This window comes from Sapajus apella, unplaced genomic scaffold, assembly GCF_009761245.1.
Source record: "Sapajus apella isolate SASKATOON/1434 unplaced genomic scaffold, GSC_monkey_1.0 scaffold21, whole genome shotgun sequence".
In the NCBI taxonomy this organism is placed as follows: domain Eukaryota; kingdom Metazoa; phylum Chordata; class Mammalia; order Primates; family Cebidae; genus Sapajus; species Sapajus apella.
The window spans coordinates 6,917,578-6,937,008 of NW_022436961.1; the positions used below are offsets into that span (position 1 = coordinate 6,917,578).

Sequence of the window (19,431 nt, forward strand, 5' to 3'; positions counted from 1 at the left end):
CTTCCTTCCTTCCTTCCTTCCTTCCTTCCCTCCTTCCTTCTTTCCTTTCTTCCTTCCTTCCTTCCTCCCTCCCTTCTTCCTTTTCTCCTTTCTTCCCTCTCTCCCTTCCTCCCTCCTCCTTGTTCTCTCTCTCCATCCCTTTTGTCTTTCACAAGAAAATCTGCAAGTTGAAGAGCACTTGGAACATTTCAGACTTTCAAACTTGGCCAATATTTCTAACATCATCTTATTTACTGGAACCTGGACTTTCAATGTTAGAAAATGTTGCTGCTCGTAATGTTTTAACTTTTAGCTACTGTGAATGTTGTGGTCCCTGCCATAACCTAGAATATTACCTGATGGTATAGATGCTAACATCCTACTCAAATGCTGCTTTGCATTCTGAGAATCCTCAAAGGCCTTAAGATCAAACATTCTTCCAGAAATACTTCTAATCTCAGAGTGAGATTATATGATAGGAAAACTGCAACTAACAAGCCACGTGACCTTAAGAAAGTCATGTAACTTTTGTTGGCTTGACTTTCCTTATGGGTAAAGGAAAGTGCTCACCAAGTTCACATCTAGTTTTGAAAATCTTTTGTTGTAGAACCAGATAAGAATCCTGCATATGAGCCTGGCTGCCCCACCATATTTTAATTTTTATAGCATTGAACTGATAGAAGATCAAAAACAAATCTGAATTGTATCCTGTAGGCATTTTTCTTCGGCTGGATCAGTTTAGGTAGTATACCAGGGGTACTTGAAGCCATTCTAATGTCAACTGTATCATAAAGTTTGTAGGGAAAATCCACTATTTTACTTTGAAAAAAATAGCACACGCCTATCAAGGGATAGAATTTTTTTAATTGCATGAAAATTTAAACAAACGCTTAGTATTTCTAAGCACTGACAAGTTCACAGCACATTACTGTGGGCTTTGTGGGCTTCTTGGGACTTACACGTTTATTCTTGGTGTTTATTAGGGCGATGGAGAGAGAAAGGTGGAAGAGCTCTACGAAGGTGTCTGAGTACACATGGGAAGGAAGAGGGCCCTTAATATCACGTTGAAAATGTAGTTCACCAGGACTGAAGTAATGGCTGGTGTTCTCATCTTGTTTCAGAAGCTGCTGAAGCATTAGCATATGCATTCAGGGAGCCTGCATCTGCTCTTAGCCTTGACCTTCTGTGTAGTGTGGGTAGAGTCTAATTGTAACCTCTGTAACCTCTGTGTTGCAATGGGACACAATCTCTTGGTGCATTAAGCTGTGCTGCAGGTTTAAAGTGTCAAACACAGAAGACAGTTTTTGGGGAGGAATATTATGAGACAAAAGGGACACGAAAAATGGGGCAAAATGTGACTCCTGCCTCCTGCACAGGACTTCTGGCTGGAAATTGGAACACTGTCTCAGAATAGAGGAGAACAGGATTCTGTTTATGTTATGCCTCTCTCTCGGTCCTGTATCCTAACTTCAAGGGAATGAGTTCCAAAATCTTCTTAACAACAGGCGTCTCTCATGCAATTGAATCTTATGCAGGCGCCTCTAATATGCCACAGATGAAAGCAGAGTTGCTCTGATGGAGGGAAGAGGTATGAGTGAGCAAGGCGGGGTGGGCACATCTCCTCCTCTCTGCACTGAGCATTCTCAGGCAAGAAGCCCTCTTACCTAAACTTGAAAATCCCTGTGTGGCAAGGACACTGATCATCACAGAAATAGATTTCTGGAGGGTCAGTTGATTGTGGCAGCAAGGAATGACTCTGGGATCACATACACTTGGATCTGAAAACTAACTCATTACTTGTAAATGATGCAACCTTTGGCAGATTATCTACCCAGCTAAGCTTCCGTATTTGACAGGAGAATTAAACTGGATAGTGGAGGTAATGCACTTAGTGAACTCCTTGGTTCTGGGTAAGTGCTTGAGAAATGTTACTCTTCTTAGGGTCGATAGACATTATTCTTGATATTATCTCAACAAGAAAACTCATCAAAATAAGATGCTTAGAGACCTGTGTAGGAAAAGGTATGATCTGGGGGACGAATACTGTGATCTTCAGTAACGTTTGCCTTGGGGTTCTGTGAGGGATCAGAGCTCCAGGACCCATAACTGCCTTTCTAACTTAATGGGGAGATCAAGGTCTTTGCCTTCCTACCAACCCTCAGCCAGGAGATGCTCCAACACATATGGAGAATATCTGAAGTGTTTGAGAACGTATTCAGGAGCCTCGCTAGTGACTCCAGATGTTTTTATTGAAAGGTGATAAATGTTCTCTTCCGCTCCAAGGGTATTTCCATGTGACCAGGTGGTAAGATCCGGAGTCCACCCAAGACCAATGGTCCCCAGAAGAAAGGAAACAATGGGATTAGAGGCTCAGGCTTGACCCTTGGATCTTTCTTTGGTGATAAAAAGTCATCCCACACTTATAAGGAAGCACATAAAAGCAGTAGAATCAGGTGCAGGGAGAAGTGAAACAAGAAGGAAAACAAAAATAAGCAGCATTCGCAATTATTTTCAATGGCCTAGTTCAGCTCATCATTAATGTTGCCGTATGTTCATTTTGCTGTGCCAGAAAGATTCAAGAGCTGGGGCAGAAGACTGCTAGGTAGAGATTTAGAGATTCCAAAAAAAAGAAAAAGAAAGAGATTTAGAGATTCAAGATTCACTCGGCACCCTTGACATAGACGACACCTTCTTCTCTGATGCTCCATTGCCATCCCTACCCAAATTCAGTTGAGCAAGTGCCAGTCCTAAAATAAGTACTTACCAAGAGTTCTTAAGGCAAAGCTGATGACCTGCTGCGGGTGTGACCTCATGCAACAACCCCAATAATAGGTCACATTGTGTGGCCTTTTTTTTTTTCCTATGTAGCACATTTTGTTTTCCAGCAAGAATCTTCCTTTTCCACTGAGTGATGCCCACTGACCCAATATCTGAAGGCAGCCTAGGAAGAAGCCACACTCTTTAGACCACCCAAGGCCAATGTCACGCTCAGCTGCTGAATGGTGGGAGGCATCAGGATTCCTATGACCAAGTCTGTGTTCCTCACGCTGGCTTGTGTTGTATGTTCATTTGTTGCTGTCCCTGCTCTTCCAGCCCTTCCCTGTCCATCCTGCCCTTCTGACCAACTCTAAATAGAATCTGTGGTTCTGTTCCTGCCTGTGTTAGCTGGTGGTGTTTAATTAAGTCTCAAGTTTAATTTAAAACATGAAGCTGCCTGCCATCTATGGATCTCTGAAGAGAACTGGGACCTGAAACCCATCTGAAATGAATCTGCAGACAGGTCAAGTTCATCGAAAGTCACCTCCTGCCTGACACTCCAGTCATTAATTCCAGGCGAGTTAATTGACATATCAGTGACAGTCAGTGGTATAACATTTTCTCTGACACAACCACCTTCTTGGAAAAGTAACCTGACTTGACTTTCTCCAGTGCCTCCCTGGCTCAGCAAAGGCTGAGCTGCTTAACTCTTTAGAAGTCATGCACTCTACCAATTCATTTAATGTTAAACTACTGCTGAAGTGGTATTATCTCTCTAAGAGCTTGATGAGGTATATGAGACCCCTACCATGGCTTAGAGAGGCAGAGCCCAGGGCAACACAATCCCTTCCAGGCTGAATAGCATTAATGTCAGGAAGGGGATGCATATGCCCAGCCCTAATCCCTTAAACTTGCAAACTGTGCCTTGAGGCATTCCTGAAATTCAGGAATGATGCCTCTCCAAGTTCACTTTCAGAAGGCAGCAAGTTCATGAACTGCTCAGACTCTCTTGAATTTCAGCGTCTGAATATTGACATCCAGCCATTTTGCAGCTCTTCCCTTGAAAATCCTAGATAGGAGGAGTGTGTGAGGTAATGGTTATATGGCTTTCCTTTGGAAGAATTCTTGCAAGTCATTCACAAATGGCTACACCCTGATCTTGTGAGTCTCAGTCAACCTGAAATTTCTCAAACACCTTGGGGTGTTCTCCCACATCACTGCCTCTGAATGCTGTGCTCTCTCCTCTCCTCCAGAGCTGGGCTCACCTCCCGCCTTCTCAGCACCTCCTTCCTGAGAAGGTGGCATTACCGAATCTTGCAACTCCTTCCCGAAATTCCACATTTCCTACCTCACACCTCCTTATTCCTTGTAACTGGCATCCCTCTGTGTTACTTATTTATCATGCATATGCCAATCTCTGCCACTCAGCAGGCCCCATGTGGATGAGGCTTCTGACATTCTCACACTGCTGATTCCCCAGCATCCAAACAGTGCCCTGCACAGAGTAGGTGTTCAGTGGGCATTTGTAGGGTGAATTAATTCCACTCAGGGGAACCCTAATGAATGGAAAAGATCAGCCAGGTGGCTAAAGAGATGCTGAACACTAAAGAACAACCATGTAGTCAACAATCCGCCCCATGAGAGGAGCAACGTGGAGGGAGATTTGACTTAGCTCTGAACAAAACTCTCAACAGCAAAGGGCAGAGCTACTTCCTTGAGGCCCTTTATGGCCTGAAACTCTTCCTGGTTCCATTTATGGGCTATTTCCATATGACTGGTTGGGAGGATTTTAGAGAGAGGGGAAAGCAGTATCTACTGAGCTCTGACACCAAGGGGCCTGGTCTGCAGAGATGCCTTTGAAGCACTCACTCTTCCTGGCATCAGAGGTTCTGGCTCCAAGGGTCTCAAGTTTTTAATCTTGAAAATGTGAAAATGTTGCTTCCCATACCAAGAAGTTATCAGAAAAGATAAATTAATGTGTGGAAGCAAGCTTCTTTTTGAAAATCAAAGAGAATGTAGAACTGTGTTATCATCTACCCAGCCCTACTCTACCTGCTCACTTCTCTGCAGGGGGCTTGGTTTTGGGGGTTTCGTTGCTTAGCTGTTCTTACCGTGGCCAGGAGAGAATCCAAGAAGCTGCCGGAAAAAACAGCGCCTGTAGAAAAGGCAGTGCTGAGATGCAGGTTTGTTTCTTGGAGAGACCTTTCCAGTCCACCAAGCTGTTCAATAAAGTGAATGTTGGAAGGATTTTCTGCAAGGCAAGAGGCAAAAAGGAAAGACAAGCAGAACAGGTTAAGAACATAAGAACTGCAATCCATGCAGGCCAAGGGGTGACCACTTGATCAAAAGATCTAATGTCTACTTTTGGGTCTCTGTGGGATCTACCACTGTTTCAGTACATTTTTTTTCTTTCTATTTGTCTTCTTTCCCCCAAAAGACACATAGATCTGTTGGGTACCTTCACCATCAAGGGGACATTCCTGGAGCACAGGCTTAGTTTCTCAAGAAGTGTTCTTATTGCCATCCTTGTATAATTTATCCTTCAAACCAGGATATTTTGGGGAGCAAAAGAGAGCATGCTCAAAAATTGCCCTGGAATCATAGAAATAAATAGGAACATGTGGTCGCCCAGTTAAAATCTTTTATTTCTCAAAATACTATGCAATGGATGACTTGGCATTTACTTGGCTTCCTAGAGTCATATAAGCCCAGTGCCTCTCAAAATTTAATGTGCGTAGGAATCACTTGGCGACTGGGTTGCAATGCAGATTCTGATTCACTGGGTCTAGGGTGTGGGCTGAGAGTCTACATGCCTAGCCAGCTCCCAGATGCTGCTGAGGTTGCTGATTCATGAATCGCACTCCATGTGGTAAGGGCTTAGGGAATCATCCTAACTGAGGCCAGTATAGCAGTAGCCAAATTATCCATCAGCATGTCTACACTGGCACAGGCTCCATCAGCATGTCTATTCTGCCCCCAGACCCCTGTAGGCAGCCTCTGAGGTGAATATAGCTGGTCTTTGCGGAGCATGAGAGAGGAGGCACTGCTCTCCTCTAGGAGACAATGCTGCCTTTGTTCCTAGAATTTTTTTTTCTTTTTTTGAGACAGTCTCATTCCATGGTCCAGGCTGGAATGCAGTGGTGCAATCAGTGCAACCTCTGCCTTCCAGGTTCAAGCAATTCTCATGCCTCAGCCTCCCAACTAGCTGGAATTACAGGTGTGTACCACCATGTCTGGCTAATTTTAGTATCGTAAATAGAGACTGGGTTTCACCATGTTGGACAGGCTGGTTTCAAACTCTTGACTTCAAATGATCCACCTGCCTCAGCCTTCCAAAGTTTGTCTCAAGAACAGCATTGGAAGATAGAGATGTTGTCTCCCATGGGAGCAAAGGGAAGGCATGCTTACTGCATGTTATAAAAGACTCTGGTCTCCTGAGCTTGGGTTCCTAACCTAAAGAGCAATCTACTGTGGGTACAGGTGTCACTTGGGCCTCTTCATGCCACCTTGTGGAAAGCAGGGCTTGGGCAACCAACACAAAAGTGAGAATACTCTGGCTGCTGTTACTCTGAGTAATAAACTGATTGGTTTTGTTTTGTTTTGTTTTGGTCTCTGATCCAGGAGTCTTATAGCTTCTGCCAACATCCATGAGACTGGGGCAGGTGAACTTGTTTCTTTGCAAGTAGGATAGTCTTAGACTCTCCACAGTTCTTGATACTACAATTATTTAAATGACCAATCCAAACAAATCTGCTGGACATGCAACTCAGAATCCATTGCTTGCTATGACTGGATGATGCCCTAGGGCCTTAAATTATTCCTCAGTAAGTTTGGGGGAAGTGACACTAATGAAGGAAGTGATATTAATTAATCATTTTATTCCAAGAACAGCATTATTTTTATAAAAGATGAGCAAGGATGACTAATGTCAACCCACATCTCCTGTGCACGTCTACATTCCTCTCCTTGCATTGTGAACCCTACACACACACACACACACACACACACACACACAGACACACACACTCACACACACACAAACATCCCATGAGCCTTTGTCCAAATCCTGCTGTATCACCCTAAAGTAATGACCTCAGCTTTCCTGGCTATTTCTCTGCAGACCCCCATGCATTCTGTACCAAAGGGGTACAGAACATCAGACCTGCAATTCCCATGTCAACATGACCCTTTCCAGCCAGCCAGACAACAAGAATCTGTGTGAGCTGGCAGCTGGCGTGTTAGGCTAACTTGACAAGCACCACCTGGCGCCAGAAACAAAACCTCTAAGTCCCTGGGGAGTGACCAGATGCACCTCTGGGTCAGTGAGAAACTGGATGATTTCTTCCCAAGCACTCTAACTTATAGTCTTCTTTGAATTAATGCATTTGGCATACACATTTTATCCGCCACTTCCACAGGTTTGCATTCAAGGATTCAACTAACCACAGATGAAACCCGTGGATACAGAGGGTTGATGATGCTATGCCATTTTACATAAAGGACGTGAACATCATGGATTTTGGTGTCTTCAGGAAGTAGGGCCAGGGGAGGAGTGGGGAGTGAGTGAGTTATGGAACCATTGCCTCACAGATACAGACAGCCAACCGTATACAGCTCAGGAGTTAAAGACAGTTCAAAGTGGAGGAGAAAAATAAAGTGTAATTAAAAACTGCTTCAAGATGGTTACAAGTAGGCAGGCAGGTACTAGGATCCAGGGGTCTGGGATGTTCAAAGCTGAATTTCAAGAGCCTCTGCTCCAGAAAATGGCCAGGAAAGCTAGGTAACAATGAGGGAGTGCCTCACTTCTCACCTGCTACACTGTCACTCCCAGCTCATGTGGCGGTGACACCTGCTGATTCCTCTCTAAGTTTCCCTGCTTTGTTTGTAGGATAAGAGGTCTAGATGTTCATCTAATTTTGGATAAATCCCAGTAGTTTAGGTAATCAAGCTCATAAAATACCCATTATGCATTTTTCTGTTTAGTAAAATCGGGTCAAATCACAGTCAGGACCAGTTTTTAGAGATTATCTCTGCATTGGTTCAATCTGTGCTAATGGCACCATTTGCCTTTTCTCTGGGATTTTCTCCTTTTCTCTTCAACTACACTCAGTAGTAAATCCCAATGTGTCCCCTGGTGCCCCAGCAATGCACCCCACCAAATGCACTTGGGCACTCTTCCCTCCCTTGTCTTCTGTTCCCAGAGCTCCCCGTGCCTAGGGAAGTTTCTTGCTTTGTTTGGTGTTGATGAGAGATAAAAGCATATTCTGTTAATTCTTTGAGAGGTTTTTTGTCTGTTTTAAGGAAGTATCAATAAGGGCTGGGATTAATGTGATATGGGGAAAATATATTGGACGCAAAATTTGGGGACACCAAGGGTGAGCACTTTGTCTAAGTCTGTACCCCTCATGCCTCTCTTGCCTTATCCTGGCCCCAGCCCTGGTGTCACTGCTGGAAAGGAAGGCATTATAAAGGATTGTGAGATTCTACCAGGAGGAAGAAAGCATTGTTCACAATGAGCACTAAAATAAGACTTGCTGCTAGGCAGTTTTCTATCTCTTTCACTAGGGGATAGAGTGGTTCTCACCAGTGGCAATTTGTCCCCTGAGGTCACCTTACAATGGCTGGAAACAGTTTTAGTTGTCACCACTGTGGGGATGCTATCCCCATCTAGTGGGTAGAAGTCAAAGATGCTGCTAAACATCTTTCAATACACAGGATGGCCTCACAAAATTAGAAAATGTCAACGGCAGCAAGGTGGAGAAACTCTGCCCTAACCTATTTGGTAAGCCCTTTGAGGGACCAGTGGGCTTTTCCACATCTTCATAGTCAGGACCAAAAGTCCTATGATGGGGTTGACTAGTCAGTCCAGGGAGATTCTTTCTAGTGGTTTTCCAATCTGTGGTCCCTCCCTCTGAATGAGACTATGCCAGTTGCTTTTTCCCCCCTCCCCCCGGTAACTGGAAGAGCAGGGAAGGCAGATGTCATTTCTGCACTCTGACATCAGATATGCTGATGTTCCCAGTTGGATCAAAGCCCAGTGTAACATCCAGGCAAGCACTTAAAGCTCTGAGCCTCATTCTGGTTCTTGAGTCCTTTGACTGTGAATTCCAAAAAGAACCTTGGAACATCAGTTATATATCACAAAAATTTCTCCATTGAATTTTGCCCTTGAAACACAACTTACTTAATTCAGTGAGGATAGGGACTCTTTGGCAGTTTGATTTCTCATTAGATCTTGTGTAACCTGGAGTATTCTCTGCAAAGAAGAAAGGAGGTGATAAATACAAACACAATGGCTTACAAAACTTGTCAAAATGTAGAAGGATATCATGTAACTTGGTACTTTATCTTAGCAAAGTTACTCTCATGTGCAAATCTCAAATCCTTTACTATGTTTAGACAAAAATTATTATTTGGATCTCCTCAGCATCTCCTTTTGATAAATGTGTAAAAGGGAGTGTGTGTGTGTGTGTGTGTGTGTGTGTGTGTGTGTGTGTGTTCTTTCTTTTTTTCTCTCTTTTTCTTTTTTTGAGACAGGGTCTTGTTCCATCTTCAAGACTGGAGTACAGCGGTGCCATCAGAGCTCACTGCAGCCTTCACTCCTGAGCTCAAGCTATCCCCTTGCCTCTGCCTCCTGATTAGCTAGAACTTCCAGCACATGCCACCATACTCAGTTAATTTATTTTTATTTTTGCAGAGATGGGGTCTTACGATGTTGCCCAGGCTGGTCTCAAATTCCCAGCCTCAAGTAATCCTCCTGTCTTGGCTTCCTGGAGTGCTAGGATTATAGACGTAAGCCATCATGACTGGCTATGTCTGTTCTTTCTAAATGGCACTTCAAATGACTTACAAAAAGGCAAAGTTCTCCCAGTAGCTGCTTATTGATGCCACAATTAAGATATGCATACTCTTCACTGAGTGGCTGTGCTAGGTAACAACCCAGTCAGGCAGTGGCTCAAACCACACCAATTTGCCTGTAGCATTTTTAGGAAACAGCAAATAGATGGGTGGTACTGCCCCCTGAGTGCTTTAGGGCACGCTGCCAGTGGCTGCTGCCTCCGGTACTCTCTGCCTCTTTGAGTGTCTCACTGGATGGAGGCACTGTGGATGTCTGCAGAACTGGCTGCCTGTCTGCCTACATATGGAAGGCTGTGGGATTTCTTAAAGATTGGGCTGGGATGTCATTCAGGGCCCTTGACGTCTGTGCTGAGGTTATAGACACGTTTCCCTCCTGTCTTCGGAGATAAGACACTGCAGTGACCTCTGTGAGCCGTGACTCCAAAACAGGGGATGCGTGGCACTGGCCTGAAACAGCTTTATCACGTGCTGAACTATGGTGAATTTCAAAAGAAGCATGACCTCAGAGGTTTAGTCTCCAACTTAAACTAAAAGCGTAAGGGAAAATAAACAGAATAGAAGGTTGGGTGCAGTGGCTCACACCTATAATCCCAACACTTTGGGAGGCTCATATGTGAGGATTGCTTGAGCTAGGAGTTCAAGACAATCCTGGGTGATATAGACCCATTCTCTACAAAATTTTTTTAAAAAATTGCTGAGTGTAGTGGTGCACAGCTGAAATCCCAGCTACCTAGGAGGCTGAGGTGAGAGGGGCGCTTGAGCCCGGGAGTTCAGAACTTACAGTGCACTCCAACCTGGGCGACAGACAGAGACCCTATCTCAAAAAAAGGAAGTTCGTGGGGGAGAGAAATAGAAAAATGTGGTGCCATTTAAAAAAAAAAGTGCCATAATGGCATTACAAGTTGTGCTTACAACTGTTGGTTGCTTTCTTAAAGTTTCCTTAGGATATTATATAAGAGGAAAAAATATTGTAAACCATCAAGATGTACTTGTAATTAAGATTCCCTGCTGTCTAAAAGAGAGTGAAATCTTTGGAAGGTCCTTTGTTTCCTGAGTGAGGTAATTGGCAGGGGTGAGAAGGGGAATGAATGGAGGTGAGCTCTGTGCTAAGGCCCCCTGAGAAGCAGACAGACAGGGAATGGAGCCACTGAGGTGGAGACCCGGAAAAGGGGAAATCCAAAGAGAGGTGCGTTTCCGGAAGGAATGCTATGTGCTACGATATTTCACACCTTTTCCATCTCGCCACTGAGATGGAAAAGAGCCACTTCCTGTTAATGCAGACTACAGCTGAATATATTTCTGGTTTCTACTAAATTTCTGAGTAATGAATGCAGGATAAAAACTGAAGAGCCCAACACATTTGGTTTATGTCTAGAACCGTCAGTGACCTTAGGAATTTCACAAAATCCTTCAGTTTTTGGTGAGGAAGGCCAGAGGGCTAATTGGATTTGCACAGCTATTAAAGAGGAAGGTTTATAAGGATGACTAGAGATCTTGATTCACTGATAGTTCTTATTCTTGATGAAATCTAAATACCTTAAATTATTTTTCTTAAAAAATTCTCTGAGATTTGCATAATGCAGGAAGACTTGAGGGAATTAAAGTTCTATTTTATTCTCAGATTGAGATGCCTTATTTGTTTCATCTGCCCTCTTTCCCTCGTTTTCTTCTCCCTTCTCTTCCTTTCCCTCCTTTCCTTCCTCTTTTTTCTTTCTAATTTCTTTCCTTTTCTTCTTGTCTTCTTTCCTTTCTCCCCTTCCTCATTCCCTCCTTCCCCTCTACCCTTCCTTCCTTCCTTCCTTCCTTCCTTCCTTCCTTCCTTCCTTCCTTCCTTCCTTCCTTCCTCTCTTCCCTTCCCTCCCTCCTTCCTTCCCTCCCTCCTTCCCTCCCTCCCTTCCTCTCCTCCTGTCCTTTCTTCTTTCTTCCTTCCTTTCTTTTTCCTTTCTTCCTTTCCTTTCTTCTTTTCTCTTTTTTCTGTTTTCTTTCCTTCTTTCCTTTTCTTCCTTCCCTTTTCCTCCCTCCCTCCCTTTCTTCCTTCCATAAATATTTTTAAAGTATCTACTCCATGCTAGAACTATGTTCATTCTTGCCCCAGTTACATATGACATGTTGCAAATACAAAATAGTTTTGGATATTGATGAGAATGAAAAAAACCCCAAACTTTAGAGGCTAGTGATTGAAGTTGGAGATGCGACTTTAGATAAGGTCCCAAGAGGGGCATCTCTGACCTTAGGACAGAGTCTGAGAAATAAGGAAAAGCCATCTGGCAGAGGGGTATGATAAAGAACCCATGGCAGGAAATAGCCAGTGTGAACAGGGTGAAGGAGCAGAGAATCCAAGCTTCCTGCTGGCTTGCAAGATCCTAGTTTTCCCTTTAATTGCATGGGTCAACATCATAGGGTTTAAAGTAAGGAAATGAGATTATCTGATGAATATATATAAAAGATCTCTGACTGCTAAGAGCAGTGGGCACTGTAAAGAGATAAGATAACTCTTACATGTACAGGTACCCTGTGAATTAATCATAGTGAGATCACCTTTGATGACGAGAAAACTCAGCCAGGATTTCCACACCATGCCCAAGGTCACATGGCTTGTAAATCATGGATGAGTCTTCACAGCCTGATCAGCACCAACTTCAAAACCCATTCCCTTTTCAGGGTACCTACTTTGTAGCCCTATTAAAATATACATGGTTTGACTGGAATTTTCAGTAAAATATTGAAATCAGTTTCCTGCAAAGGAGAAAGCTCTCTTTGGGGAAATCCTTTTTTGAACCCCACTTTCTGATTCCAGTTATCTGCTAATAAAGGTCTTGAGACTGACTTTTAGAGTCTGGTGTTCTAATTGGGTATAGACACATTCACATCAGCTGAAGCAACTATATGAAAATCTGCTTCTGAAGCTGGCTGAAGGAGAGCAACTGAATTTCCACATTAACTCCATCCCTTTTAGAGCAATGGTTAATTTGAATGTGTCAGATCATAGCCTGGGTACATTTTACTGATGTCAATATTTTTGCTACCTAATAGTACATAGTATTATACCTGAAATCTTCCAACCTGGCAGGGTGCTATTACAAAAGATTGCTTAATTGTAGATTACTTCTGTACATTTAAATTTCAGTAGCATATTAAGTTGTCAGGCTTAATTACCGTTATATGTTTAGATTATGCACAGATTATTTAGTTCAGTACCTAGGTTTGCCAACCTGTTCTCCTTGTGATGTGACAGGGCAGTAATTAGAGTATTACAGAAAAAACTAAAATCTCCCATGGAGCTGTCCAGGAGGGCCGGCATTCTCGCTGATCCTTCAGAGAGTACTCAGTCTGCTGCTCCCCCCACCCCCGCCCCATCCAATGTCGCTTGGTGAATTTCTGCTGGGAATAGCCTTGGTGGTCTTAGCTTGGCTTCACATTTATGTTTATCTTGACTATGAACATGTGGAAAAACCCACTGATCCCTCAAAGGGCTCACTAAATAGGTTAGGGCAGAGTTTCTCCACCTTGCTGCTGTTGACATTTTCTAATTTTGTGAGGCCATCCTGTGTATTGAAAGATGTTTAGCAGCATCTTTGACTTCTACCCACTAGATGGGGATAGCATCCCCACAATGATGACAGTCAAAACTGTTTCCAGCCATTGTAAGGTGACCTTAGGGGACCAATTGCCACTGGTTGAGAACCACTCTATCCCCTAGTGAAAGAGATAGAAAACTGCGTACCAACAAATCTTATTTTAGTGCTCATTGTGGACCATGCTTTCTGCCTCCTGGTAGAATCTCACAACCTTTCATAATTTCAGCTCTTGGAGGTGGGTATTCCTGGCTCTACCTCTTATGTATGGTGTATTATTAAGAAATGGGGGCTGGGTGCGGTGGCTCAAGCCTGTAATCCCAGCACTTTGGGAGGCCGAGGCAGGTGGATCACGAGGTCAAGAGATCGAGACCATCCTGGTCAACATGGTGAAACCCCGCCTCTACTAAAAATACAAAAAATTAGCTGGGCATGGTGGTGCATGCCTGTAATCCCAGCTACTCAGGAGGCTGAGGCAGGAGAATTGCCTGAACCCAGGAGGCGGAGGTTGCGGTGAGCCGAGATCGCGCCATTGCGCTCCAGCCTGGGTAACATGAGTGAAACTCTGTCTCAGGAAAAAAAGAAAAAAAAAAAAGAAAGAAATGAGGAGAATGATTAAGAAGGCCAAACAGGCTTCTGTGAAAATTGTACAAACATCTATATTATTAATACAAACTCCAGGCAGAGACTTATGATGCCAGAGTAATTGGGGAAAATTTTGGGTAATGGCCCTTTGCTATTCATAGGTTATCTCAAAATGTTCTTTTTTTAATTTTTTTTTTTTTTTTTTTTTTTTTTTTTTTTAATTTTAGAGACAGAGTTTCGCTCTGTCGCCCAGACTGGAGTGAGGTGGCAAGATCTTGGCTCACTGCAACCTCCGCCTCCCAGGTCAAGCGATTCTCCTGCTTCAGCCTCCTGAGTAGATGGGGTTATAGGCATATGCCACCACACCCAGTTAATTTATGTATTTTTTAAAAATTAGAGATGGGGTTTCACCATGTTGGTCACCCTGACCTCATGATCCACCTGCCTCAGCCTCCCAAAGTGTTGGGATTACAGGCGTAAGCCACCGTGTCTGGCCTCAAAATGTTCTTAAAATGTGACTTCACTGATGTGGCAGTGCCGGATAAGCAGACCTGATGCCTTCATTAGGTGGGTCCTTAAAGTCTGTCTGGATCTATGTTTCCCTGTCACACAAATGGGTATGATCCCATCCAAACAAGCCCAACTTAGCACATTCTTCTCTAACTTTTGCTTTTTATCTCTTCAGATAAGCACATTCATCATGATTCAATACTTTGACATTCCTTCCTTTTTCTCTCTGCCTTTCCAATTATTTTTCCTTCTGTCCTCAATCTCCTTCCCCCAAAACTGTCAGCTCCTCTTTTAAGGGCAACCTTCTTGGTAATAGAGTACCTGGTATTTTACACAAAATCAATATTTTTTGTTGATTGAATTAATACACTATTAAAATCACTAGATACAAAGGAAACTAAAATTCAAATCATAGGTTTTTTGTTTTTCTAGTCCATATTGAAGGTGAAATTTTAATAATAGTAGTAATAGGAAGAACTATTTGCCTAGACCATCAACTAAATGACTTACGATGTTGTCAGTTTATTCTGGGCTTATATTGTGCATGCATTTTCATTTGTATATGAATTTATACTGCTTTTAAAGTGAATACTTCCTCTCTGTCCAATTATGGACAGTTACAAGCATGCACATGCACATACACACACACACCCACACACACACCCCCACACAAATGACGAGTGAATCCGTGGAGTGACCCTAATTGCTAAGTTAAGGATTCCTATGGCAGAATACAACAGCACTTTTATGGATTTTCAGATTTGCTCAGCAGAGGTATGGCTTACCCCTCTTGAGTGTGGCTGCTCCTGGCACTTTGATATTCGTGAAGTGCCTTGTTATTAATCCTGCTTTGCAAAACACCCTGAAATCCTGGCTGCTGGGTCAGCATTGGTTGCTTAGTCAAGGTCTGTCTAACAGCTGACTCAGTTTGCCCACCAAAGATTAGATTACTGTTTTTTCCTTTGTTTCAATAACCTTATATTTTCTTGCATAGCAACAGTGTCTAGGAGTCAGAGAGAGTTTTCTGGTTTCCCAGTTTGAATCATGAACATTTTTATCCACAGCCATTATCATGGAAAGCCTTGCAATGCCTTCAATGCTAACCTCTTCAGGTGCCACGCAAAGTGGGACAGCTGTGGTCAGAGGTTGCATGACCCAAAGATTGAGTATCTGATCTTGATACAGAGAATCAATCATCCCCAAGTAACATGGTTGGATCCAGGGGATTCCAATCATGACTTACTTTTATTTCTTGAATTGGAAGTCTGTTTTAGACACAGAAAATTCTTCAGTAATAGTACTTTCAGATTAGGTTGAGGGGATGGTGGCCAATTTTTAGAAATAGACTAATGTATACACTTTTTCTCATTTTAGGAAAGAAGAAAAATCACAATTTTGTCATGAGAATTGATCATAGGCACATTTTGGGCACAGCGAAATGTGTGGAAGCTCCTCAGGTATCTGGCTCACAGCTCATTTGCTCCAATTAAACAAGTATTTGTTAAATATCAACTAAATGACAGTAATTGCAATGGGAGCTGAGAGAAATACAAAGAGAAAAAAAAAAACATGATTCCCATCCTGGAAAGACCCTTGCATCTCTCTCTCACCATCTCCTTCTAGTCTGAAGTTGAAGATGACATTTTTAATCTATAGATGTTAGAAAAGGTGTTAGTCTTCTAAACTTCATGTATTGAAATCATCTCAAAAAGTAAAACAGAATCATGGTTCTCTCGCAACCACAAAACTAAGAATTTTAACTTGATTGCATTAGATATATAAGATCCAATGAAAATTTCTTAATAATAATAATCATAACTATAATAGTACCTCATTAATTAAAATAACATACCACTTGTTATGTTCACTGATAACAAAAATGATAGCACTTCAAAATTGTGTTTTTTTCCTTCAAAATGAAAAAAACAGTGTTATGTGCATTTCATTTAGAAGATGCATATCATTTTCCATTTGACTTAGAATTCCAGAGCACTGAACTGTGGGCTATTTCTACTATAGGATTCTCAGGGTTGGAAGGGACCTCAGAAGACACCTGGCCACCCTCTTGCTCCCCATAATTAAAATACTTCAAAGAGGAGTTAATTCCCTTTTCTTTTTCCATACTTCTTAGCTTCTTCCTACCAGGGGTGCTATGCTCACCTGGCATTGCAAGTGACAGGTCAGAGGAGGAGTCAGCTCGCAAGGATCTGATGATGAGGGTTGCCATGATGGTTTCTGAGTCTACCGGAGTCTGGCTGCTTGATGACTTGGATGGAGGGGACAAGACAACGCACATGGAACATTGCTCTATGTTGGCTGCATGGAGGTCTCCAGGATAAAGTGCAGATCCCTAATGAGAGGAAAATAGAGAGGAGGCACTTGTCTGATGGAGGGATGTTATATCATGGCTCATGGTGGCGGCTCTTTGAGAGTGATGCAATTTCTGAGCTTTGAGCTCCAGCCTTCACTGAGTTGATGTTAAAACTTAGTTACCTCATATCTGACAAATTTAACCTTATCAATCATTAATATTTTAGTGTGAATAAGTTTCATAGATTCTTTCCTGAAAGCAAGTTTGGATGAGACAGAGGAGAGTGGGGAGGGAGGAACACAAGTCCTTGCCACTGACTCAGGTGGAAGAAGAAGAGAGCAGGGTCAGGGTAACAGTGATGAGGAAAAACATTCAAAGAAAAGAGGGTATGGATCTAGAGGCAAAATGTGCATCCTCACAATATTGCTAATACAAACAGGTGACCCAACTTGCACTCTCTAACTAGCAAAGTGGAAGTTGCTTCTTTCTTCGGTGGTAAAACAGATCAATCTGGTTCTGTCTTCAGGTAGGTTGGAGTCTAATATGGTGGAAATTCCTAATACTAGCTGGATCAGGAGATCTGATCTTTTTTTTTTTAATTTCTTTTAATGAATTTAAGCAAGAGGGGTACTACAGGGGATCTTACAGTGGCTTTTTAAAAAAGCAAATGCAATTTGCTTCTTGAGAGAATTATTTTTGAAATTTGAAAAATTTATTATATTAGGTTAGTGCAAAAGGAACCACGGTTTTTGTCATTTAAAGTAACGGCAAAAATCGTGGTTCCTTTTGCACTAGCGTGATATATTGGCAGTATTATCTCATGAAAATTCAAATGCTTTGGTGCATTTCCCAGTGCAAATAATGGATTTGTCAACCAGAGAAATGGTGGCATAGAGTGGTATATAGATCTATGTAACTTCAGGAAAAATATAATTGCAACCACAATACCACATAAGCAAAATCCCTCCGCTTCATACAGCTTTCAGGGACCATGTGGCATTATATGGTCCATATAAAATGTCTCCAGAAGAGATGGAAAAGTTAGAGCAGCAAAGGCTGACCAGTATTAGCTTAGGTATAACCATTAAATTACAATCAGACTCAGAAATGCAGAGAAACTCTTATTTGTACAAAGATCATAAAACATGGTGATTCGAGCATTAACTCAAGAGCCACAATATCTGGATTTAAATCCTAATTTTGTTACTTACTGGCTGTGCAATCTTGGTCAAGTTATTTTCTCTTTCCATGCATAAAGTTTAATATCTACCCCATAGGGTAGTTTTGAGAATTAAATGAGTTAATATAAGTAAAGTATCTAAGAACAGTTTCTGGCACCTGGTAAGCACTATAGAACTGCAAGTTATTATTATCATGATTAATTCTAGTCCTATTAATATTATAATCCTTATAAATATTCACTATTCCTTATATGATACTTACAGGCAGAATGTATATCTGGGGAAAATTCCGGAGAAATCGCCATTCTCTCTGTAGATAGTCCAGAGACCCAATGAACACTATGTCCTTCAGCTCCTGCCGGGTGTAGTTGCTGGCTCTCAAGGGCATTACAAAGTTCCGAAGCCCCACCAGGGCTGAATGGGCATCTCCAAATACACATGCTACAATGTGGTTCTGAAACTCGTGTTTCAACTTGTCAGTTCGTTTCTAAGGACAAGCATGACAGAGTCTGGTCATTTTTATAAACAAGATGAGGATCCCTCCAAGTGGGCTCCCTCTCCTCCTCTCAACTCATCTAGGTACATCCACAGCCCTACTTTCATAAGATGAATAGAATTTTGCAAATTGTTTATAAAACACAGAACTCATGTACAAGTGGCACAATTACACCTTTTACTTTTTTGTGGAATTTCTTCTTATTTCACTTTCTTTTTAGTTTACAATTAGCCTGGAGTCATCAACTAAAACTCAGATCAGCATCATCCTCAGGGTGTGAAATCATTGGACCAAATGGGAAAAGTATTTATTGATTTTTATTACATATTTTTAGCCTTGTATGTGCCATAGTAAAATTTGATGAAAACCTAAGACATTCCAAATTCCTTGCTAAATCATGTCTTCTAGTGAGTCCTGAAAATTACAGCAAGCTGTATAACATATTGCAGCATTCAGTGAGTTTTCATTCATTAGTTTGAACCATATGAATTTACCTTATTACGGGTCAAAAATGGTTGAACAATGACAATTTTATATGGTTCAGTTGAATACACTGAACTGATTCTGTAGACTTTTTCCTGCATCAAGGAAATTCATCATGCAAAGTGCATAAAAGAAATAGAAATGTTATAAAAACTTCATTTGATCTCAAATATTTGAATATGTATCATACTACTATCAGCATTGCCAACTGTTAACATCACCTCTGTGTCTCTAAGTTGAAAACAAAATAATATACATGACACATATGTACATTTCTCCCACATTCATAGAGACTCATAAAAAACAATAAATGTAACCTTTAAAGAGTGATATTTCTGAAGAAAACTTATATTTAGCCTATGTGTGGTTTCTTTCAGAGTATGGCTAATGTCTCCTCTTAATGGCACTGGGATGTGACAGAAAGAACCTTGGACTTGGAGTCAGAAGGCATGATTTTGCATTCTGCTTCTATTGTTAGCTATATGACTGAGCAAATTACTTAACCTCTCTCGTTCTTAATTTCTTTGTGTTTAAAATGGAAAAAAAAAACCCAAAAAGTGAATTTTGTTGTAGAATGCAATATATTGAAAGTATATATTTCTTACTCACTACTGATCAAATCTAAAAGTTATTGAATTTCTAAATTTTCAAAGGAGGACACCTAGAATTTGGTATAGAATAAGTTAAATGTATTAA

General features: G+C 41.8%; 1 protein-coding gene across 1 annotated transcript in view; it reads right to left on the reverse strand.

The window, feature by feature from the left end:
* Positions 1-19,431, reverse strand: part of KCNU1 (potassium calcium-activated channel subfamily U member 1) — a 128,951-nt gene that overhangs the window by 8,063 nt on the left and 101,457 nt on the right. Inside the window, 4 exon segments of the mRNA XM_032288020.1 lie at positions 4,848-4,987; positions 8,921-8,992; positions 16,425-16,614; positions 18,019-18,243. Coding sequence (XP_032143911.1) covers positions 4,848-4,987; positions 8,921-8,992; positions 16,425-16,614; positions 18,019-18,243 — 627 coding nt within the window.